Source organism: Zea mays, chromosome 5 (genome assembly GCF_902167145.1).
Source record: "Zea mays cultivar B73 chromosome 5, Zm-B73-REFERENCE-NAM-5.0, whole genome shotgun sequence".
In the NCBI taxonomy this organism is placed as follows: Eukaryota; Viridiplantae; Streptophyta; class Magnoliopsida; order Poales; family Poaceae; genus Zea; species Zea mays.
In genome coordinates this window covers 75,174,880-75,201,183 of record NC_050100.1, presented here as the reverse complement: position 1 = coordinate 75,201,183, position 26,304 = coordinate 75,174,880, and the positions used below count along the sequence as shown (strand labels likewise).

General features: G+C 40.9%; 1 protein-coding gene, 1 non-coding gene and 1 pseudogene across 2 annotated transcripts; 2 read left to right on the top strand and 1 right to left on the bottom strand.

Moving 5' to 3' along the window:
* The first annotated feature begins 202 nt into the window (after window positions 1–202).
* Window positions 203–3,594, top strand: LOC103628281 (uncharacterized). Its single transcript, XM_020538025.1, has 8 exons — window positions 203–346; window positions 1,296–1,355; window positions 1,440–1,742; window positions 1,843–2,006; window positions 2,505–2,685; window positions 2,765–2,890; window positions 3,016–3,393; window positions 3,484–3,594. Exons 1-8 carry the CDS (start codon window positions 293–295, stop codon window positions 3,592–3,594), a joined length of 1,377 nt encoding a protein of 458 aa, XP_020393614.1. The 5' UTR covers window positions 203–292.
* Window positions 3,595–9,303: 5,709 nt separating this feature from the next.
* Window positions 9,304–11,217, top strand: LOC118472025 (uncharacterized; annotated as a pseudogene).
* A 1,915-nt stretch (window positions 11,218–13,132) lies between these two features.
* On the bottom strand, window positions 13,133–15,540 carry LOC100279812 (uncharacterized). Its single transcript, XR_004849444.1, has 3 exons — window positions 14,852–15,540; window positions 14,524–14,736; window positions 13,133–13,429 (listed from the first exon to the last, which is right to left on the bottom strand). It is a non-coding gene; the product is annotated as an uncharacterized protein (transcript).
* Between the last annotated feature and the right edge of the window lie 10,764 nt (window positions 15,541–26,304).

Genomic DNA, 26,304 nt, shown 5'->3' with positions numbered 1-26,304 from the left:
TGGCACAACAAGAGCATTAACAATGTGTCGGCGACGATATATGGATGTTCCATCATTGTTCTTGTAAGTTTCAAAATTAATTTGTCAAATCTTTTATTAGATTATTCATTTGCAATTTGAAAATACATAGACATATTATGTGTTTACGTTCATTTGTATATGACTCTCATGAAATATTTATATTATGTAGCTGTATTATTTGGATCATTTGCATCATGTTGCTGCTCCAAACAACAAAAATGGCACTCCACGCATAAAGTATTTTAATAAGAATATTATAAGGGCGTTGTCAATGGCCGATAAGCGGAAGCCTCGCCAGGGTGGTGAACCATTTGGTGTTTGCCCTGTGAGTCTTCATTTCTTCTATCATATTTTTCCTGTTCTTTATAACAATGTTATTTACAACTAGTTACATAATTATTAATTTTGATTCTGTTTCATCAGTTTCGTAGCCTATTAGTTAGCCTATACCTTTGAACCCAAAATGTGCATTATGTCTTTACACTCAAACCTGACATAGTACAAGTTATAAAAGATTAAGTAGCCCTTTCTGAAAAAAACTCTATGGTTGGGTTACCAAGTTGATCCAAAGTAATAATTTTTGGGAGCACCATTTATGATTAACTTTGTCTTAGATATTATATAATTACCCTCTAGTTCTACTGCATGGATTTGCTTGACTCATCTTACTGGCTGTTATTGCACATTCTTGCATTTTCTTTGTAAAATAAATATTCTGATCAAACTCGAGCCATGAACAGTACTGCAAATGGGTGTGGTGAGGGACTATTTGTCTGTTTGATTGGGATCTGCCAGGCATTGATCATGACCCCAGGCAGATGAAGTTGTGCGCCTGGGAGCACTGCCTGTGCCTGGCAGGTTTCCTAGGGATCCCAAGCAAACAGCCAATGAAAGTATATATTCATGTCGAAATGTTTGCTTGCGTTCACTATAATATGCCTGACAGGTTTCCTAGGGATCCCAAGCAAACAGCCACTGAAAGTATATATTCATGTCGAAATGTTTGCTTGCGTTTACTATAATATGGCTCCCTATCAAATCTAAATTACATTTAGAATGTCCTGATAAATAAGAGGTGTCAGGATTGCTATCCTTGTATATGGAAGCTGAAACTTGCAGTATGCATGGCTGGATGGTTTGAAATATAGTTTGTGGTCTTCTTTTCTTTCTTAGTTGGAATACACATCTTGATTTTAGTAGTCATATAACGATATCAATTCATGCCATGCGTCAATCCATATACATAATTATTAATTTTGATTCTGTTTCATCAGTTTCGTAGCAGCAATGAGACATGTTACGTCTCAAAATCGCCAACTACTTGCCAGATTGAGGTTAGGTCATATACCCACTATGATCTTTGTTTGTCTATTGCTTTACCATACTTATCATATCATTATTATCTTTTTTTACTTCAGTTTCCTATGAGGCCAGAAACTTTTGATGAAGACCCAAATCAACATGATCGACTTCCCAATATAATCATCCAACTCCCTCTTATGCAAGACTTGATGGCAAATAAGATTCAGATGCTTCCTGTACATCAACGCCAGAAGTTCCAAGCTATGTTGATTGATTATGACTTAGAGGTTGGCAAAATATTTGCCTCTATCAAGCAATGTTTGAATACTATTGGTACAAAGCAGTCCAATCTAGCTGCTACATTTGGAGAATTGATTGATGAGGTTCTTCGGGCCGATGAATCTGTTACACCAAATACTGTTAGTATTTAAGCTTTACTTATATATCTTTTCTGTCTTGATATCTTGCATTTCATGTTTACATATTATGATTAACGTATACTTCATATTTTTTGTGCAGCAAGGTCAGACAGTGGTAGGTGGCACAGTTGACAATGATTCTGGACCAGTATTTGACAATACTCCTATTGGGAGTGTTTCTGCACCAGGTCTCTTCTTATCTGAATTAGAATGTGCTCGCGCTCTTCGGGCATACTTGTGTTCTAGGTTCATTGAATTGGACAGGTACATAATTTTCAATTTGTTTGACTTGGCATATTTTTTAATTCTTTTTAATTCCGATTGAACAACATCGTGGCAATGGTATTGATACTATTAAGTTTTATTCAATCTTTGCACCCAAATATTTAGCATTGAATAGAAGCGAAAGGAAAATAGCTATACACATGACTGAACTTTGAGTTGTAGCTTCTATAGAACATTGCCTTGAGCATCCACTTTCCTTCTGTCAGCTCCAACAGCAGGCTGTGCCAGACATTCAAAAGTCAAAAATAGCAAGTTTACATAAAAGAGAAAAACAGAAAATTGAAATACTAGAATTCCCATTATTATGGCTGAGAGAGGGTGGTCAAGTTGCATATTATGTAATTTTGTATCTCATTATTCCCATATAGTACCTTCAATTTAATGGTCAAGTTTCATATATATTATGCAATTTTATATCTCATTTATACAAATAACATTTGTTTCTATTTGTTGTATGCTCAATCTTTTCTTATGTAGAAATATAATTGACTTTGGTGAACATCGCGCCAATTGTTGTGACATACAACAATCTTTTGGTGATGGCGCATGTCTCGACAACGTGTTTATGCAATGTTTCATTGAGTGTGTCCGCGATGACTGGTCTAAACATATTCCTCCACTCAATGCTCACCAGCTCATTCTAGATGTTAATGTTGGGGTATGACTTCTACATTTATACCTCTTTTTTAAATGCATATCTTTAATGGAAATTACATAATACTTCTCTATCCTATTAGGCTATATTGAACTTTGAGGAGCTGGAGCAACATAGTAAGTCTCCTCGTCCATTTGACCCTTCAGTTTTGGAGAGTTACCTATTGAAGACACTGCCTTCCTTCAAGCAGCTGGATGACTACAAATCAGTTAATTTCTGTTCCTTCACCCTTCACACTCTCACCTCATTTTGCTGCATTTAAATTTTAATCCAATCATCCATATCAACCTTAGTGTATTCAACATTTGTTATTTCCATTTTGTGTGCATGTAGATAATGGTACCCATGCTACGATCTGGACATTGGACATTGTATGTTGTTAATCTTCAGATTGGACGCATATATGTGTTAGATTCCAACCCTTATGGACCAGAGATGGGTGGGACTATCTTGAAAAATTACCATTGTATACCTATGGATTTGGGTGATAGGAAGGTTTCATGGGCCAGGTTAATGATGAGTAGGCTCAATCTAGCTATTCAAAATGCTCGACCAAGATCAGCTCTCCCTGCTTTTTTGAAGTACCCTATTGAACTCATGAATAACTGCCCAACAATGAAATTGGGGTCTAATGATTGTGGATTCTTTGTCATGAGATATATGCAGAACTACGACTACATGGTTGGAGCTATGAATGCAGTCATTGATCCGGTACATAATACATAGATAGTTTTTTTGTTGTTATGACATAATGTATGTATAGTTATGTCTAACTCACCTTTTCCTTATATTTGTTTGCAGGATAATTCAGAGGACATTCGCTCTCTTGTACTGCATTACCTAATATTTCATCGACTAGATAGAAACAGCTCCGTGGTCTCCCATCTGGATAGATTCAAGTTCTCTCAGTAGTAGCCTATTATAGTTTACTATCTTAATATTAGTATGAACATCGTGGTCTGATGGCTTTTGGTGGCTTCAAGTTATCTCAGTTCTAGCTTAGTTTAGGGTAGTGTCACTGAATGGTGTTCATGTAAATATTGGTCTGTTGGCTTATGTTAGGATTCAGATAATACTTATGTCCATATGCAGCTCTTAGCAAACTCTTATATATATCGTACCAGATATGTTTTAGATGGTTATATTTATATATGATAGTTCTGCACTTAATCATTTGTCTTATGGTTTTTATATCTTATTCAGTGATGTTCTTCAATGCATCGGATGTTTTATTCCGTTACTACTGTATGCTCCTGATTATCTAGTGTCATTATTCTCTGGATTGATTATGCAAAAACCTGATACTGTTTATGCATATTACTGAACATGTTTATGTTTTTTTGTATACTTATTTACTTTATGCGCCTGTTTATCCAGCTTCATTGTGCTGCTTATCTTTGATCAGTTCTGTTCAATATTTTCAATAATTCCTTGTATTGACTATGCAAAAAATTCGATAATGTTTACGTATATAACAGAACAGGTTTACGTTGTTTTATGTACTTATTTACTGAATGCGCCTATCTTTGTTTATCCAGTGTTAATGTGCTGTCTATCGTTGTTCAGTTATGCATAAATCTGATACTGTTTATGCATATAATTGAACATGTTTATGCTTATTCATTTAGTATTTTCGTTTGGCGCCATCCCCTACATATTGACTTCATTTCGCCGGATATTTGATTCTTTCAACATAAATACTGTACGAGATGTAGTGAATATATGATTATATAGCCAAACAAACCCATCAGTAGCATAGCTCATAACAAATAATTACGTCGCATTAATAGATATAATCCATACAGTGAGCTTTTAACGTAAATATTCATAATCATCAAATAGTATCATGATCATAACATTTCAATATCATCCATTATTTATGTATAAATGTTTTACAATCCTGCCAAATTATCGTCATCCGAACCATGTTCTTCAGAATCAGTATGTTTATGTTTTTTTGATGTGGATGTCTCATTCCACTGTGGGGCCATTGTTGAATTTTTGTTTCTAGACCCAGGCGGTCGTCCTCTTTTTCTATCGGCAAGGCTAGCCAATTTAACCCTATTTTCCTCTACAGACAAGCAGGTTCGACTGTTGTGTCCATCAGCAATGCCACATTTTTGGCACTTTCAAGTCTTCTTCTTTTCTCCTTTCGCACCCAGTTTTAGAACTCTTTGTTCACTAGTTTTTATTGTCCTTCCCTTTGGCCTTGCATTAATTGGACGCAATAAGCTTATGCCATCTACATCATATTCCAGTCTCTACATGCCATACAAAGAAGTATTTATAGGTACATATGTTATGATGCCAAATTATAAATAGTTACTATCATTAAATATACATAATATCTGCAATTTAATAAATTTAGATTTCATACCTTTCTAACATCCCCATATTGTGTTCCTTCACAATCATCATTTCCAACAAGCGTCATTTGCAGTTCAGATTGATGATGTGCATCAATATTTAAGCCTCCATCCTACTCATTAGTGCATTATAGTCAATATTACAAATAATGTATAAATCATCCCATTTGTTTGCACTATACATAAATTACATTGTTTTTTGCCATAATATTACCTGTTGTCATGAATGTACTGCCACATGCTCCTCGTTATCACATTGCGATACATGTTCATCTTCAGCGTTTCCAACATCATCCTCTTCGCCCTGCAACGTTTAATTTTTACAATTAGCAATAATTAAGTTCTGAATAAAATTTTCAACAATTTTATATAAAAGAACACCCACATGGTTGCCCTCTCCAGTAGTTGCACCACCAGCATCTTCACATCCTATATCTAGATCTAAACGCCCAAGCATCTCCAACAGTTCATCCATTGTGTCCAAAGCCTTATCACTCCCTGCCTTTGACATACTAGCTTGGTTTACTACCTTCATTGCCTTTTTAAGCAACATTTTTTGCCTATATGATTTTGTTTCTCCATCTTTTCCACTCATTTTCCTGTCATCTCTTGAAAATACCACATCTTGCTTAGCTGAGTATGTGTAACGCTGTAGAATGTATTCCTTAGGTATCCTCTCTAGTTGAATGTGCATGAATGTTCGGATTAGATGCACACAAAATAGTCCTACATTTAAACAAGGGTGCAACATTTCATATTCAGCTTTAATTATTAGCGTATAAATAATACGACATTATTTCTTAACTCTTGCTTACCTGTGTGTTCCCACTGTTTGCATTCACATTTAAACTTTCCTGCCTCTACATCTGCATTCACTTTGAATTGGTGTTGCCCCACACGATTCTTTTCGATCTTGATGTATGATGCACCAACCAATCATTTGCGCCTCCATCTGGATCAAGTGTTATCCTATATGCAGTCGCGTATTTTATTGACTCCTCGAATCTATTCATCACAGCCCTGGTGTATGCCCTTGTAACCCTAATTTTGAACATATATAGAGTTGTGGTTTCTTTTTGACCCTGCATATAAAATAATTAGTTACATCTTGCGAGCCTACTAAATAGTATAATGCATAAATAATATTACATACCATACATCCTAGTGTTTCCTTTCCTTCTTGCATCTTCCTGCTATGCAGTAGTTTCAACATTTGCTTAGCAAACTCATGAAGTGGGGTGTTTGAATCGACATGAGCGCTCTTCACGAGTTTGTTCATGCTCTCGCTACGTTGCGTAGACACCATAAGCCCACAATAGTCATGTTTGAAAAAAACAGGTATCCACTCCTTACGCATTACATATAATTTTCTAAGTGTTCCATCTTCATGCAGGTTGAATTCATCAATCAACAATTTCCATGCAGCCTCAAACTCTATTTCAGTCAATGGATGATGTACTATAGACTGGAATTTTGTCTTAAAATCCGCTTCAGCATATCGTGCATACAACTCATTTAGAAATGGCATGTACCTATTTTGCACATGCCATAGACACAACCTGTGGACTGTGTTTGGGAAGACCCGACGTAATGCCACTGGCATTGCAGGGTCTTGATCTGTAAATATTCATTGTCTGACATTATTATATGCATATTTTTATGCAAACATTGTATGGTACATAACAAAACAAGACTCACATGCATTGTAAATACGCACAAGATATTGAATTTATATTGCATGTACTTCGAGTTTATAGTTATTATATCTACATAAATCATACCTGTCAACATGACTCTTGGTCCTTCAGTCCCCATGCATGTCTTGAATGCATTAAATACCCACTCGAATGTTTCAACAGTTTCATCTCCCAATAATGAGAACCCAAACACTGTGCATTGTAGGTGTTGGTTTGCACCAACAAACATTCCTAGGGGTTTTCCATACAAATTAGTCTTATGAGTTGTATCAAAGGTAACTGCATCCCCAAAATCAACATACTCTCCTTGCTGACTAGCATGAGACCAAAAAATACTCAATATTTTTCCTTCGCTGTCTAACTGGAAATCAGAGAAAAATTGTGGATTATCCCTTTTGCATAATGAAAAAAAGCCAAAAGCTTAGACACATCATTGGCATTCTTTTCTCGTTGCTTTGCATGTTTCCCGTATATTTCAACAAAAATTTATAATTATTACTCATTAACTTGAAATGGTTTTTAAAATTTATATAATAGATACATAAAGAAAATGATTCTTACAAATTAGCAATGTCCTTTGCTGTAATTGGTACGTTTTCTGGACCACCATGCATCTCAGACACGAAGTCCATGATACAGTGTTGCGGGATTCTGCTTTGCTGCATTGAATTGAGAAACTCCATGTACTCAGGATCATGAGTCTTGTTGCATTGTAGGTGTTTCTTTACAGTATCTTTCTTAATGAATTCATGATTATGTTCTAAGTGCACCAGATCGATTCTTACGGCTACAATATTTTCTTTTGAGTCATCATAGATTTTTTAGTTTCAAACCAGCCTTGCATTGTGTTCTCCTCGATGATGTATTACGGATTCTAGGATTACTAGCTAACCTTTCTGTATTTCTACCCTCCATTGAACAATTTAACCACTTACAGTTCTTTCTCTCCCTATACTTTTTAAGTGGAAAACCAACCTCATATGCGTAATGACTGTAAAAATTGTATGCCTCATCGACATTTCCAAATGTCATACCGATCCTAGGCACCATTCAGACTGTGAATTAACATAATCATAAATACAATTAATTTTATATTAGTTACAGTCTTAATGTTATTTAAATTGTATAATTGACATAACCAAAGATAAATAACTTACATGACTTCGGAGGATATTAGGTGTATCTTGTTCATGATCACTAATGGTCCTCATAGGCACCGTTTGATTTGCTGCTACCATTGTTTCAATTACTGTTGTATTGCCATCATTGACCCCTGGCGCTCGTAATTCTGCAGGTGGTGTTACTATATTTATCCGTGGACTCGCACCACAGTTTGGAGATATAATTCTTGATGTGGGCGCTGCTGGTAGACCACTGCATGTGTCTGCAAGCCGGCCATCATATTTGTCTAATTATTTTATGAACTGAAGTAATAATTCAATTGCAAATGTACCTGGTGCAGCTCTGTGCAATGACGCAGAATTATCATCGCCTGCTTCTTCTTCTCTGCCGTCAGCCATTGTAAACAATGCAATACAATCAGCCGCCACGTTCCTTTTTATATGCCCTGAGCTAACCAATCCCGTGTACAATGTTTACGCTATTTTGTTCGGTCAATTACATTCTATAAAGTTTGTTCCTGCATGCCAGGAGATATTGTCGGACTGGTGATAACAACTCGAGAGAATTTATCGCGGTTTGTTGAAACAGATTTATATTTACTGAAGTATATGTAACCAGTTACGCCATTGTATGTACATATTTATGCCTCGCGTTTCTGCTTACGTGCATGCTGGGCGATATTTTCGGGAGGATTCAGTTATCGTTCGCGATTTTATCGCGTATACCATTTTACGCTAAAATACACACGGGTTTACGATCTGTTGGCTTATGATTTACGCTATGGTTCGACCAGACCATAAACCGCCGAACAAACATGTGGTCTGACCAATTCCGTCTAATTAGCTGGGGCTTCCCGATACTAATGGAAGCCCTGGGCTTCCATTAGTTCGTCCCTATATATATATATATATATAATTTATGTATTAGGAGCCCTAGGCTCCCAACAACTAGAGAAAGCCCTGGTCGGTGTCTCTTGGTCCAACCATATACATCCGAGACTTTCCCACCGAACCGTTGTGGCCCATTTAAAAGCCCATTAACCAAACCCTACGATCGCACACAACCGTCGCCGTTTTTTCGCCATCCACCTCCGTCTGTCTCGCACTGCGCAACCGCATCTGGGCGATCTGCGCCCGCACGATGGTGTTCCACGCCGCCGCAGGCTCCTACTCCGATGAGTTCATATGCCTCCGCCAACCCCTCTTCCCGCCTCCACTATGGCAGCACGTCCCTCAAAGCCGACGATATGACGGCGAGCTCATCTGGGCGCTCACAAACCGCTTCTAGGGCATCGGTTCCTTCTTTGCTCCGGCGGCGCTTGGAGGCAGAGGTGTTCTGTGTCGGCCAGATCTGGGCGAGATCGGGGCGAGATGGCCCTGCACATGATTTAGCGACGGTCGTGGACGACACGCCCGCGTGTGCCTCGCTTGCTTTGTTGTAACAGGGGCAATGGGTTCTCGCCCAATCGGCTTCGCGTGATGCTGCTGGGGGTGGACAAGCGTCGCTTGGGGCAGGACAGTGCCGCCATGGAGGAAGAGGACAGCGGTGGCGGCGACTACGACACTGTGTTGAAGGCCCACGCTAGATCCGGTGGCGGCGACTACGGCACCGTGCTGAAGGCCCACGCTAGATCCGGTGCCAGCGACGGTGGGTGCGTCTGCTTCATCCCGTCCACCCTCGTTTCGATTCTCCACTCCTCGCGATGCTGCCCCTCGTTTTGGATTATTGGGGGTTCGCTGGATAGGGCTGCTGCATGACTGTCTTCTCATGTATGAGATGGTGGAGGCGCCATGTGCGAAGAAATACAAGAATGTTGATGTGGTGAGCACCATCTCAAAGTTCTCATCCTCGCTGGAGACAGTGGGTGGGCAGTTGGGCACTGGCGGGTGGACTGTCTTCTCCGTGCTGAAGGAATGCCATTCTATTTCGCTGTGCTGGACCAGGGTGCTCGAAGTGTTTCTTCAGGTTGAGCTATTACTTTTTGGCCATTGCTATATTATCTAATACTTTATCCTATTGCGCAGCAAGAGTAATCATTTCAAAGGAATGTCATTTCTGCTTACCTCATTTGTTGGAGCCTTTCGTCACATTTTGCTACGAATTGGCAGTTGTCTCATGATGCTTTACATATCATTGCGTGAGTTTGAATTACATTTAGACACTTTCTGTTGCCTGCTTCCACTGTCGACCAAGCGTTGAGCACATAGCTACTCCAACGTCATGATTAGAGTTATTCTCTGATGATTTTGTTTTTTATCCATGTGTGCCATATACCGAACTGGATTAAACTAAATGAAACAATGATTATAAATTGCCTGAAACAACTGGTCATGAAAATGTTTATATCACCTTTATCTACATGATCAGGTTGGCACCTATGCAGTATATATGTGGAGGCATAAAAGAATTTTTGGGAATTCTAGGGAGAGTTTAGAATATATTTCCTAGTATTCAATTGTGCCTAGATGTTCAACTAATCCTGCATATTTTTAGGTATGCGAGGAAAAGTAATGGAGATGCTAACTGCATGTTCTGATGCATTGATGGATTAGTCTTTTATCCTCCCTGTCTGTTATATATGTCTTTATTATTGTATGGAGCTACTAGATCATTATCCCTACTGATATGAATTTTTTTGCATTGATATCAAATAAATCGTCCATTGAATCAGTTTTTCTATGTTTTCAGAATGATGGACAAGGTACACCATGATAGTCGAATTTTTTTACACCCTGGTTATCTTGTTTTAATTCATCCTTTCTGTGCTCCAATTATTTTGGTGAATCTTAACATAGAACTTGACCTTCTATTATTTTGTATGTTTGGTTTGCATGGGATAACTGGCATGGGATATATTTATGAACATTGATATCGTTTTTATGCTTACTCACATGGGATCTGATCTTTTAACTCAAGATATTTTTCTTTTGGTAATATGATCGTCTAACTTAAATTTGCATTCAATTTAGACTTTAGGTTATGTTAGTCATAACAAGCTTGAAAAGACATATTAACAAAGAAAGATCATATTAGCAGTTCATGTTACGTTTGCAGATATGGACCTCGGTGGTTTTCTCTACATTAGAAAAGCTGGAAGAGCCTTTTGAACTCAGTTTTTTGCTACCAGTGGTGTTATGGTGAAACAGAGTTTTGTGTGTATGTACCAACAGCTAAAATGTAAACACGACATTATCATAGTTGAGTACATAAATAATTATCTCTTATATCTTATTGTAAAATCTGAAACAGTTCTCATGTAGATGGTTAGCTTGCATTTTACAATTACCTCAGATCACTTCTTGTTGTATCTTACACCAATTTATGAAATTTCTTAATGTGTTTTATGACAACCTCATGCGCTGAGAGATACATTCGGTCTATATTCGTTATTATGAAACAAATGGACGATTTACGCTAAAATTCGTACTCATTTACGTTGTTTTTGTTCACGATTTACACTTAAATCTGTCCGAGCCAGAACCCGTGCACGACCGGTGGCGCGCGATTTTTGTGTCGTAAATTTGGGCTCCATTCGCCATTACGAAACAAATATACGATTTATGGTAAATTTTGTACTAATTTACAATGTTTCGGTTCACCTTTTACGCTGAAACCCATTCGAGCTAGAACCCGCGCTCAATCGACCACACGCGATTTTCACGCCGTAATTCGGGCCTCATTTGCTGTTACGAAACAGATATACGATTTACGCTAAATTGTGTACTCATTTACGTTGTTTTAGCTCATGTTTTACACTAAAATCTATTCGAGCCAGAACCCACGCACGATCGGACGCACGTGATTATTACGCCGTAATTTCGGGACCCATTTGCTGTTATGAAACAGATATACGATTTACGCTAAATTTCGTACTCATTTCCGCTGTTTTAGTTCATGTTTTACGCTAAAATCTGTCCGAGTCAGAACCCTATCACAATGGGACGCGCGAGATTTTTACGCCGTAATTTTCGGGCCGCATTCGCCGTTTCAAAACAGATCTACGATTTACGCTACAATTCATAATCATTTACGCTGTTTTTGTTCAAGTTTTACGCTAAAATATATCCGAGTAAGAACCCGTGCCGATGGAACGCACGCTGGTACGGGACGTGGCTATACCTGGCTGGGGCTTCCTGGTACTAATGGAAGCCCAGGGCTTCCATTACCACGTATATATATATATATATTACCACGTGTATATATATATATATATATATATTACCACGTGTATATATATATATATATATATATATATATATATATATTACCACGTGTGTATATATATATATATTACCACGTAATATATATATATATATATTACCACGTGTATATATATATATATATTACCACGTATATATATATTACCACGTATATATTACCACGTGTGTATATATATATATATATATATATATATATATATATATATATATATATATATATATATATATATATATATATATATATATATATATATATATATATATATATATATATACACGTGGTAATGGAAGCCCTGGGCTTCCATTAGTACCAGGAAGCCCCAGCCAGGTATAGCCACGTCCCGTACCAGCGTGCGTTCCATCGGGCACGGGTTCTTACTCGAACATATTTTAGCGTAAAACTTGAACAAAAACAGCGTAAATGATTATGAATTGTAGCGTAAATTGTAGATCTGTTTTGAAACGACGAATGCGGCCCAAAAATTACGGCGTAAAAAATCTCGCGCGTCCCATTGTGATCGGGTTCTGACTCGGACAGATTTTAGCGTAAAACATGAACTAAAACATCGTAAATGAGTACGAAATTTAGCGTAAATCGTATATCTGTTTCATAACAGCAAATGGGTCCCGAAATTACGGCGTAATAATCACGTGTGTCCGATCGTGCGTGGGTTCTGGCTCGAATAGATTTTAGCGTAAAACGTGAGCTAAAACAACGTAAATGAGTACACAATTTAGCGTAAATCGTATATCTGTTTCGTAACAGCAAATGAGGCCCGAATTACGGCGTGAAAATCGCGTGTGGTCGATTGAGCGCGGGTTCTAGCTCGAATGGATTTCAGCATAAAAGGTGAACCGAGACATTGTAAATTAGTACAAATTTTACCATAAATCGTATATTTGTTTCGTAATGGCGAATGGAGCCCAAATTTACGGCACAAAAATCGCGCGCCACCGGTCGTGCACGAGTTCTGGCTCGGACGGATTTAAGCGTAAATCGTGAACAAAAACAACGTAAATGAGTATGAATTCTCAGCGCACGAGGTTGTCATAAAACGCATTAAGAAATTTCATAAATTGGTGTAAGATACATTAAGAAGTGATCTGAGGTAATTGTAAAATGCAAGCTAACCATCTACATGAGAACTGTTTCAGATTTTACAATAGGATATAAGAGATAATTATTCATGTACTCAACTATGATAATGTCGTGTTTACATTTTAGTTGTTGGTACATACACACAAAACTCTCTTTCACCATAACACCACTCGTAGCAAAAAAACTGAGTTCAAAAGGCTCTTCCAGCTTTTCTAATGTGGAGAAAACCACCGAGGTCCATATCTGCAAACGTAACATGAACTGCTAATATAATCTTTCTTTGTTAATATGTCTTTTCAAGCTTGTTATGACTAACATAACCTAAAGTCTAAACTGAATGCAAACTTAAGTTAGACGATTAGATTACCAAAAGAAAAATATCTTGAGTTACAAGATCAGATTATCCCATGTGAGTAAGCATAAAAACGATATCAATGTTCATAAATATATCCCATGCCAGTTATCCCATGCAAACCAAACATACAAAATAATAGAAGGTCAAGTTCTATGCTAAGATTCACCAAAATAATTGGAGCACAGAAAGGATGAATTAAAACAAGATAACCAGGGTATAAAAAAATTCTACTATCATGGTGTACCTTGTCCATCATTCTGAAAACATAGAAAAACTGATTCAATGGACGATTTATTTGATATCAATGCAAAAAAAATTCAATGTCAGTAGGGATAATGATTTAGTAGCTCCATACAATAATAAAGGCATATATAACAGACAGGGAGGATAAAAGACTAATCCATCAATGCATCAGAACATGCAGTTAGCATCTCCATTACTTTTCCTCGCATACCTAAAAATATGCAGGATTAGTTGAACATCTAGGCACAATTGAATACTAGGAAATATATTCTAAACTCTCCCTAGAATTCCCAAAAATTCTTTTATGCCTCCACATATATATTGTATAGGTGCCAACCTGATCGTGTAGATAAAGGTGATATAAACATTTTCATGACCAGTTGTTTCAGGCAATTTATAATCATTGTTTCATTTAGTTTAATCCAGTTCGGTATATGGCACACATGGATAAAAAACAAAATCATTAGAGAATAACTCTAATCATGATGTTGGAATAGCTAAGTGCTCAACGCTTGGTCGACAGTGGAAGCAGGCAACAGAAAGTGTCTAAATGTAATTCAAACTCACGCAATGATATGTAAAGCATCATGAGACAACTGCCAATTCGTAGCAAAATGTGCCGAAAGGCTCCAACAAATGAGGTAAGCAGAAATGGCATTCCTTTGAAATGATTACTCTTGCTGCGCAATAGGATAAAGTATTAGATAATATAGCAATGGCCAAAAAGTAATAGCTCAACCTGAAGAAACACTTCGAGCACCCTGGTCCAGCACGGCGAAATAAAATGGCATTCGTTCAGCACGGAGAAGACAGTCCACCCGCCAGTGCCCACTCGCTGTCTCCAGCGAGGATGAGAACTCTGAGATGGTGCTCACCACATCAACATTCTTGTATTTGTTTGCACATGGCGCCTCCACCACCTCATACATGAGAAGACAGTCATGCAGCACCCCTATCCAGCGAACCCCCAATAATCCAAAACGAGGTGAGTGACAAGACGAGATGGCAGCATCGCGAGGAGCGGAGAATTGAAACGAGGGTGGACGGGATGAAGCAGACGCACCCACCGTCGCTGGCACCGGATCTAGCGCGGGCCTTCAGCACGGCGCCGTAGTCGCCGCCACCGGATCTAGCGTGGGCCTTCAGCACAGTGTCGTAGTCGCCGCCACCGCTGTCCTCTTCCTCCATGGCGGCACCGTCCTGCCCCTTGCGACGCTTGTCCACCCCTAGCAGCATCACGCGAAGCCGATTGGGCGAGAACCCATTGCCCCTGTTACAGCAAAGCAAGCGAGGCACACGCGGGCGTGTCGTCCACGACCGTCGCTAAATCATGTGCAGGGCCATCTCGCCCCGATCTCGCCCAGATCTGGCCGACACAGAACACCTCTGCCTCCAAGCGTCGCCGGAGCAAAGAAGGAACCGATGCCCTAGAAGCGGTTCGCGAGCGCCCAGGTGAGCTCGCCATCATATTGTCGGCTTTGAGGGACGTGCTGCCATAGTGGAGGCGGGAGGAGGGGTCGGCGGAGGCAGATGAACTCATCGTAGTAGGAGCCTGCGGCGGCGCGGAACACCGTCGTGCGGGCGCAGATCGCCTAGATGCGGTTGCGCAGTGCGAGAAAGACGAAGGTGGATGGCGAAAAAACGGCGGCGGCTGTGTGCGATCGTAGGGTTTGGTTAATGGGCTTTTAAATGGGCCACAACGGTTTGGTGGGAAAGTCACGGATGTATATGGTTGGACCGAGAGACACCGACCAGAGCTTTCTCTAGTTGTTGGGAGCCCAGGGCTCCTAATACATAAACTATATATATATATATATATATATATATATATATATATATATATATATATATATATATATATATATATATATGAATCAATGACTTTAAGACGAGGTCAGTATAACGCGCTGCGCTGGTGTGAAAAGGAGAAAGTCTGTAACAAGGAGGCCAACACAATTTATAACTGCGTAATCATAACACTAATCAGATTAATGGGAGAGCGTCCATTGCCCTGGCGAGGCGAGCAGATGCATGGGTTCTCCATATTTCTCTCTCGTCAATGGCTTCAACCAGATAAAGACAGCTCAACTATTTAAATTGGTCTCACTCCAACTGAAATATCAAGATGGTACTAAGTTCACACCATATCATACATGTGTGAGTGTGTCTTTATAAATTTACAGGAATTATTATTTGGGGCAAAGGCCAAATTCTCAGTACATGCATATAGATCGACAGGTCAATGCAAGATACCGCGTGTATGTATACACACGTACGTACGTACTCCCTCTCTCTCGTCCGTCGTGGTTACGTCGCAGTAGTTTGAATTCAACGACGACGACGTCGCGCGCGCTCTGGTTTATTTGACCTGCGTGGCATGCAGGCAGATGCAGCAGCGTCGGTACCTGGCTGCGACGAAGCTTCTATTCTCTCGTCGTCACGTCGACGGTCTCGAGCCCCCCTGCCCGTGTGTCGCTGTCGTCAGCCCGGTCGATGATCTAGCAGCTCTCCTCGTTCATCGATTCGCCGTGCCAGCGGAGGACGCCGACTCGAGTCCAACCCCGTAGCACGCACGCGCACGCGCAAGCGCCGCGCCCCGCCGTCCGACGACGACGACGGTGGCGCGGCCCCGACCGGTCGGAGCTAGACTGGGTCACTGGGAGACAGGGAGGGGCGGTGTTTCGATTGGACCCATCCATCTCGCTTAGTACGTGTGTGTGTGAACCTCGTCAGCACACAGCCAGCGGCGGCTAACTTGACCGTGTACTGCAGACAGGAGAGAGATGGGGTTCTTTTTGGGACCCACATGTCATTTAGATCTTGATTGTGTATAAAAAAAATAACGGGATTATCAATAGCGCCCCTGTACGTCCTGACGAATATTCCAACCTCCGCTCGAAACTCCTGCAGCGAAGAACCCCATCTTATGAACTAGTAGTATGAACTCTATATGAACTAGTAGTATGATTGGTGTCCCGTGAATACACCCAACTTATAAATGTTCACAAACACGATAAACTTTTATCTAATATCAATTATTTGTCGTCCGCTAGTTCATTACATTTTTTAACTAAATCGTGACAAATAAAAAATAACGGAGTGAGTACAACTTATTGTCTCTTCTAACCTGAACTTTACGTATCAATTAACAAAATCACACGTGGAGCTTTCCCATGTTAAAAAAATACAGGCTTTGAGCTAGATCATTGGACTGCGACTGCGAGCTGGTCATGGACGAAGCGCACACAGTATATATGTTTTTGTCCCACGTTTCTTCTAACAATCATGTCGGTACTTTTATAAATGTGTTGTAAAAAAATATTTAAGCCTAATATGACACAAAGACACATACAACACATTACTCCCGATTAGTACTAGCTCACTAGGTGGTGGAGGACGAGCGACCGAACATGTCTCATTTTCAACTTATACTTTTCTCGGTTTTTTGTTTAAGATAAAGTGAGGCATTTGGAGTTTAATATTTGGTAAGTGGGTCATATGTCCACTTTAATTTTACATCCACTTTTTTGTGAGTAGAGTTTACTTTAGTTTTAAATTTGTTTTTTGTGAAGGGGGATCCATCACGGGCCCTCTGGCGGTTGCATTATACAGTCATATCAGAGGCGGATCCAGGACCGGGGCTGCCGGGGCTCCAGCCCCGGTCCAGCAGCCGTGTCTTCTGAGAACTCTGTTATTTTCTGTTTCTGTTTGGCCAGCTAATTCGCAATATTACAAAGATGACCTATAAAATGAACATGTTCTCTATATAAGTAGCCGTTAGCCTGCTACATACACACGTCTATTTTGGTCTCTGTTTTATGTCTGCGCAGTCGAACTCGAGGTGGTGTCGCTCCCTATGGTGTGCTGAGAAGCTGAAGAAGCACGTATGACACCGCTTGTCATTTTCAGCCGCCACGTAGGCGGCGTTGCAGAGATGATTTTTTTTTATTTTAGCCTCTTTTTCTATTAGAATTTTAGTTTTATATCTTAACAAAGTTGTTACTCTATACTATTTTATAGTAATTTTAGCATAGTCATTGGAAGAAAGCCCATAATTGCTGATCTATGATGGTTACAGGCTATAGGTCCATGTAATTCGCGCATCCTCTCCACAGTGGTTCCGTTAATTCAAATTGTGGGGGCATGTTTAGTCTCTCCAATACATAATTCAGCCCCCTTTTCATCTATTTCTGGATCCGCCACTGGTCAGATATAATTGGTATATCATTGCAATGTGATAGTCGCCTAGAGGGGGGGTGAATAGGGCGAAACTGAAATTTACAAATATAAACACAACTACAAGCCGGGTTAGCGTTAGTAATAAAGAAATGAGTCCGCGAGAGAGGGCACAAAACAAATCGCAAGCAAATGAAGAGTGTGACACGCGGATTTGTTTTACCGAGGTTCGGTTCTCGCAAACCTACTCCCCGTTGAGGAGGCCACAAAGGCCGGGTCTCTTTCAACCCTTCCCTTTCTCAAACGATCCCACGGACCGAGTGAGCTTTCTCTTCTCAAACACTTGGAACACAAAGTTCCCACAAGGACCACCACAAGATTGGTGTCTCTTGCCTCAATTACAAGTGAGTTTGATTGCAAAGAAAGGATCAAGAAAGAAGAAAGCAATCCAAGCGCAAGAGCTCGAAAGAACACAAGCAAATCACTCTCTCTAGTCACTATGGCGTGGTGTGGAATTTGGAGAGGATTTGATCTCTTTGGTGTGTCTAGAATTGAATGCTAGAGCTCTTGTAGTAGTTGGGAAGTGGAAAACTTGGATGCAATGAATGGTGGGGTGGTTGGGGTATTTATAGCCCCAACCACCAAAAGTGGCCGTTGGGAGGCTGCCTGTTCGATGGCGCACCGGACAGTCCGGTGCCCCCTGCCACGTCATCACTGTCGTTGGATTCTGACCGTTGGAGCTTCTGACTTGTGGGCCCGCCTGGGTGTCCGGTGCACACCGGACACGTACTGTTTACTGTCCGGTGTGCCAGTATGGGCGCGCCTGACCTCTGCGCGCGCAGAGCGCGCATTAAATGCGCGGCAGAGAGCCGTTGGCGCGGAGATAGCCGTTGCTTCGGAGTCGCACCGGACAGTCCGGTGAATTATAGCGCGAGTCCCCCTGGAAATTCCCGAAGGTGGCGAGTTTGAGCTGGAGTCCTCTGGTGCACCGGACACTGTCCGGTGTACACCGGACAGTCCGGTGCTCTCAGACCAGAGGGCCTTCGGTTCCCACTATGCTCCTTTGTTGAATCCAAAACTTGGTCTTTTTATTGGCTGAGTGTGAACCTTTTACACCTGTGTAATCTATAAACTTGGGCAAACTTAGTTAGTCCAATTGTTTGTGTTGGGCAATTCAACCACCAAAATTAATTAGGGACTAGGTGTAAGCCTAATTCCCTTTCAATCTCCCCCTTTTTGGTGATTGATGCCAACACAAACCAAAGCAAATATAGAAGTGCATAATTGAACTAGTTTGCATAATGTAAGTGTAAAGGTTGCTTAGAATTTGAGCCAATATAAATACTTACAAGATATGCATGAATTGTTTCTTTCTTATGTAATATTTTGGACCACGTTTGCACCACATGTTTTGTTTTTGCAAACTCTTTTGTAAATTCTTTTCAAAGTTCTTTTGCAAATAGTCAAAGGTAAATGAATAAGATTTTGCAAAGCACTTTTCAAGATTTGATATTTTCTCCTTGGTTCAAATGCTTCTTCTTTGACTAAACAAAACTCCCCCTAAATGAGATCCTCCTCTTAGTGTTCAAGAGGGTTTTGATATATAATTTTGAAATACTACTTTCTCCCCCTTTTGAATACGATAGGATATCAATTGAAAAAATATTCAACACTGAGTTTTTGAAAATTGAAATAGGTGGTGGTGCGGTCTTTTTGCTTAGGTGGTGGTGCGGTCCTTTTGCTTTGGGCTCATTTCTCCCCCTTTTTGGCATGAATCGCCAAAAACGGAATCATTAGAGCCCTCGAAGTGCTTTCTTCCCCTTTGGTCATAAATAAATGAGTTAAGATTATACCAAAGACGAAGTCCGGTCTTTTTCTTTGGGCTCTTACTTTCTCCCCAAAGACAAAATCCTTTTCCTGGTGCTCATGCTTTCTCCCCCAAGAATGGAGAGTGACTTGGAGCGTCGGCGAGGGATGAGTTACAGAGTGGAAGCCTTTGTCTTTGCCGAAGACTCCAATTCCCTTTCAATATACCTATGACTTGGTTTGAGATAGACTTGAAGACACATTAGTCATAGCATATAAAAGAGATATGATCAAAGGTATATAAATGAGCTATGTGTGCAATCTAGCAAAAGAAATTGCGCGAATCAAGAATATTGAGCTCATGCCTAAGTTTGGTAAAAGTTTGTTCGTCAAGAGGCTTGGTAAAGATATCGGCTAATTGATCTTTAGTGTTAATGTAAGAAATCTCGATATCTCCCTTTTGTTGGTGATCCCTAAGAAAGTGATACCGAATGGCTATGTGCTTAGTGCGGCTATGCTCGACGGGATTATCCGCCATCTTGATTGCACTCTCATTATCACATAGCAAAGGGACTTTGGTTAATTTGTAACCGTAGTCCCGCAGGGTTTGCCTCATCCAAAGCAATTGCGCGCAACAATGGCCTGCGGCAATGTACTCGGCTTCGGCGGTAGAAAGAGCGACCGAATTTTGCTTCTTAGAAGCCCAAGACACCAAGGATCTTCCCAAGAACTGGCAAGTCCCTGATGTGCTCTTTCTATTGATTTTGCACCCCGTCCAATCGGCATCCGAATAACCAATCAAATCAAATGTGGATCCCCGAGGGTACCAAAGCCCAAACTTAGGAGTATAAGCCAAATATCTCAAGATTCGTTTTACGGCCGTAAGGTGGGATTCCTTAGGGTCGGATTGGAATCTTGCACACATGCAAACTGAAAGCATAATATCCGGTCGTGATGCACATAAGTAGAGTAAAGAACCTATCATCGATCGATATACCTTTTGATCCACGGACTTACCTCCCGTGTCGAGGTCGAGATGCCCATTGGTTCCCATGGGTGTCTTGATGGGCTTGGCATCCTTCATCCCAAACTTGTTTAGAATGTCTTGAGTGTACTTCGTTTGGCTAATGAAGGTGCCCTCTTGGAGTTGCTTTACTTGGAATCCTAAGAAATACTTCAACTCCCCCATCATAGACATCTCGAATTTCTGAGTCATGATCCTACTAAATTCTTCACAAGTAGATTCGTTAGTAGACCCGAATATAATATCATCAACATAAATTTGGCATACAAACAAATCATTCTCAAGTGTTTTAGTAAAGAGTGTAGGATCGGCCTTTCCGACTTTGAATCCATTGGCAATAAGAAAATCTCTAAGGCATTCATACCATGCTCTTGGGGCTTGCTTGAGCCCATAAAGCGCCTTAGAGAGCTTATAGACATGGTTAGGATACTCACTGTCTTCAAAGCCAGGAGGTTGCTCAACATAGACCTCTTCTTTGATTGGTCCATTGAGGAAGGCACTTTTCACATCCATTTGATAAAGCTTAAAGCCATGGTAAGTAGCATAGGCTAATAATATGCGAATTGACTCAAGCCTAGCTACGGGTGCATAGGTTTCACCGAAATCCAAACCTTCGACTTGGGAGTATCCCTTGGCCACAATTCGTGCTTTGTTCCTTGTCACCACACCATGCTCATCTTGCTTGTTGCGGAAGACCCATTTGGTTCCAACAACATTTTGATTAGGACGTGGAACTAAATGCCATACCTCATTCCTAGTGAAGTTGTTGAGCTCCTCTTGCATCGCCACCACCCAATCCGAATCTTGGAGTGCTTCCTCTACCCTGTGTGGCTCAATAGAGGAAACAAAAGAGTAATGTTCACAAAAATGTGCAACACGAGATTGAGTAGTTACCCCCTTATGAATGTCGCCGAGGATGGTGTCGACGGGGTGATCTCGTTGAATTGCTTGGTGGACTCTTGGGTGTGGCGGTCTTGGTTCTTCATCCTCCTTGTCTTGATCATTTGCATCTCCCCTTTGATCATTGCCGTCATCTTGAGGTGGCTCATTTGATTGATCTCCTTCTTCATCAATTTGAGCCTCATCGTCATTTTGAGTTGGTGGAGATGCTTGCATGGAGGAGGGTGGTTGATCTTGTGCATTTGGAGGCTCTTCGGATTCCTTAGGACAACCATCCCCAATGGACATGTTCCTTAGCGCGATGCATGGAGCCTCTTCATCACCTATCTCATCAAGATCAACTTGCTCTACTTGAGAGCCGTTAGTCTCATCAAACACAACGTCACATGAGACTTCAACTAGTCCAGTGGACTTGTTAAAGACCCTATATGCCCTTGTGTTTGAGTCATAACCAAGTAAAAAGCCTTCTACAGTCTTAGGAGCAAATTTAGATTTTCTACCTCTTTTAACAAGAATAAAACATTTGCTACCAAAGACTCTAAAATATGAAATGTTGGGCTTTTTACCGGTTAGGAGTTCATATGATGTCTTCTTGAGGATTCGGTGTAGATACAACCGGTTGATGGCGTAACAGGCGGTGTTGACCGCCTCAGCCCAAAACCGATCCGAAGTCTTGTACTCATCAAGCATGGTCCTTGCCATGTCCAGTAGAGTTCGATTCTTCCTTTCCACTACACCATTTTGTTGAGGGGTGTAGGGAGAAGAGAACTCATGCTTGATGCCTTCCTCCTCAAGGAAGCCTTCGATTTGAGAATTTTTGAACTCCGTCCCGTTGTCGCTTCTTATTTTCTTGATCCTTAAGGCGAACTCATTTTGAGCACGTCTCAAGAATCCCTTTAAGGTCTCTTGGGTTTGAGATTTTTCCTGTAAAAAGAATACCCAAGTGAAGCGAGAATAATCATCCACAATAACTAGACAGTACTTACTCCCGCCGATGCTTATGTAAGCGATCGGGCCGAATAGATCCATGTGGAGTAGCTCAAGCGGCCTGTCGGTCGTCATGATGTTCTTGTGTGGATGATGAGAGCCAACTTGCTTCCCTGCTTGGCATGCGCTACAAATCCTGTCTTTATCAAAATGAACATTTGTTAATCCTAAAATGTGTTCTCCCTTTAGAAGCTTGTGAAGATTCTTCATCCCAACATGGGCTAGTCGGCGGTGCCAGAGCCAACCCATGTTAGTCTTAGCAATTAAGCATGTGTCGAGTTCAGCTCTATCAAAATCTACTAAGTATAGCTGACCCTCTAACACACCCTTAAATGCTATTAAATCATCACTTCTTCTAAAGACAGTGACACCTATATCAGTGAAAAGACAGTTGTAGCCCATTTGACATAATTGTGAAACGGAAAGCAAATTGTAGTCTAAAGAATCTACAAGAAAAACATTTGAAATAGAATGGTCATGGGATATAGCAATTTTACCAAGACCTTTGACCAAACCTTGATTTCCATCCCCGAATGTGATCGCTCTTTGGGGATCTTGGTTTTTCTCATATGAGGAGAACATTCTTTTCTCCCCTGTCATGTGGTTTGTGCACCCGCTGTCGAGTATCCAACTTGAGCCCCGGATGCATAAACCTAGAAAACAAGTTTAGTTCTTGACTTTAGGTACCCAAATGGTTTTGGGTCCTTTGGCATTAGACACAAGAACTTTGGGTACCCAAACACAAGTCTTTGACCCCTTGTGCTTGCCCCCAACATATTTGGCAACTACTTTGCCGGATTTGTTAGTCAACACATAAGATGCATCAAAAGTTTTAAATGAAATGTTATGCTCATTTGATGCACTAGGAGTTTTCCTTTTAGGCAACTTAGCACGGGTTGGTTGCCTAGAGCTAAATGTCTCACCCTTATACAAAAATGCATGATTAGGGCCAGAGTGAGACTTCCTAGAGTGAATTCTCCTAATTTTGCTCTCGGGATAACCGGCAGGGTATAAAATGTAACCCTCGTTATCCTGAGGCATGGGAGCCTTGCCCTTAACAAAGTTGGACAATCTTTTAGGAGGGGCATTAATTTTGACATTGTCTCCCCTTTGGAAGCCAATGCCATCCTTGATGCCCGGGCGTCTCCCATTATAAAGCATGCTACGAGCAAATTTAAATTTCTCATTTTCTAAGTTGTGCTCGGCAATTTTAGCATCTAGTTTTGCTATATGATCATTTTGTTGTTTAATTAAAGCCATATGATCATGAATAGCATTAACATCAATATCTCTACATCTAGTGCAAATAGATACATGCTCAACGATAGATGTAGAGGGTTTGCAAGAATTAAGTTCAACAATCTTAGCATGTAGAATATCATTTTTATCTCTAAGATCGGAAATTGTAACTTTGCAAACATCAAAATCTTTAGCCTTAGCAATCAAATTTTCATTTTCTAATCTAAGACTAGTAAGAGAAATGTTCAATTCTTCAATCCTAGCAAGCAAATCATCATTATTATCTCTAGGGTTGGGAATTGAAACATTGCAAACATGAGTATCAACCTTAGCATTTAAACTAGCATTTTCATTCCTGAGGTTGTCAATCATCTCACGGCAAGTGCTTAGCTCACTAGATAATTTTTCACATTTTTCTACTTCTAGAGCATAAGCATTTTTAACCTTAACATGTTTCTTGTTTTCTTTAATTAGACAGTCCTCTTGGGAATCCAAAAGGTCATCCTTTTCATGAATAGCACTAATCAATTCATTCAATTTTTCTTTTTGTTCCATGTTAAGATTGGCAAAAAGAGTACGCAAGTTATCCTCCTCATCACTAGTATTTTCATCACTAGAGGTTTCATATTTAGTGGAGGATCTTGATTTTACCTTTTTCCTTTTGCCGTCCTTTGCCATGAGACACTTGTGGCCGACGTTGGGGAAGAGGAGTCCCTTGGTGACGGCGATGTTGGCGGCGTCCTCGTCGTCGGAGGAGTTGCTTGAGCTTTCGTCGGAATCCCACTCCCGACAAACATGGGCATCGCCGCCCTTCTTCTTGTAGTACTTCTTCTTCTCCTTTCTTCTCCCCTTCTTGTCGTCGCCTCGGTCACTGTCACTAGATATGGGACATTTAGCAATAAAATGACCGGGCTTACCACATTTGTAGCAAACCTTCTTGGAGCGGGACTTGTAGTCTTTCCCCCTCCTTTGCTTGAGGATTTGGCGGAAGCTCTTGATGACGAACGCCATTTCCTCATTGTCGAGCTTGGAGGCGTCTATCGGTTGTCGACTTGGTGTAGCCTCCTCCTTCTTTTCCTCCGTCGCCTTGAATGCGACGGGTTGAGCTTCGGATGTGGTGGGTTCATCAAGCTCGTTGATCTTTCTCGAGCCTTCGATCATGCACTCAAAACTTACAAAATGCCCGATAACTTCCTCGGGGGTCATTTTAGTATATCTAGGATTACCACGAATTAATTGAACTTGAGTGGGGTTAAGAAAAATAAGAGATCTTAGAATAACCTTAACCACCTCGTGGTCGTCCCACTTTATACTCCCGAGGTTGCGCACTTGGTTCACCAAGGTCTTGAGCCGGTTGTACATGTGTTGTGGCTCTTCCCCTTTGCGAAGCCGGAACCGACCGAGCTCCCCCTCGATCGTTTCCCGCTTGGTGATCTTGGTGAGCTCATCTCCCTCGTGCGCGGTTTTGAGCACATCCCAAACCTCCTTGGCGCTCTTCAACCCTTGCACTTTGTTATACTCCTCTCTACTTAAAGAGGCGAGGAGTATCGTTGTCGCTTGAGAGTTGAAGTGCTCGATTTGGGCCACCTCATCCTCATCATAATTTTTATCCCCTATGGATGGTACCTGTGCACCAAACTCAACAACATCCCATATACTTTTGTGGAGTGAGGTTAGATGAAATCGCATTAAATCACTCCACCTAGCATAATCTTCACCATCAAAAGTTGGTGGTTTGCCTAATGGGACGGAAAGTAAAGGTGCATGTTTAGAAATGCGAGGATAGTGTAGGGGGATCTTACTAAACTTCTTACGCTCTTGGCGTTTAGAAGTTACGGAGGGCGCATCGGAGCCGGAGGTTGATGTTGATGAAGTGTCGGTCTCGTAGTAGACCACTTTCCTCATCCTCTTTTGCTTGTCCCCACTCCGATGCGGCTTGTGGGAAGAAGATTTTTCCTTCTTCTCTTTGTGGTGAGAAGAAGATTTCTTCTCCTTCCCTTTGTTGGAGGAGATCTTCTTCTTCTCCCTCCTTTTGGTGCGGGACTCTTCCGATGAAGTGCTCCCGTTGCTTGTAGTGGGCTTTTCGCCGGTCTCCATCTCCTTCTTGGCGTGATCTCCCGACATCACTTCGAGCGGTTAGGCTCTAATGAAGAACCGGGCTCTGATACCAAATGATAGTCGCCTAGAGGGGGGGTGAATAGGGCGAAACTGAAATTTACAAATATAAACACAACTACAAGCCGGGTTAGCGTTAGTAATAAAGAAATGAGCCCGCGAGAGAGGGCACAAAACAAATCGCAAGCAAATGAAGAGTGTGACACGCGGATTTGTTTTACCGAGGTTCGGTTCTCGCAAACCTACTCCCCGTTGAGGAGGCCACAAAGGCCG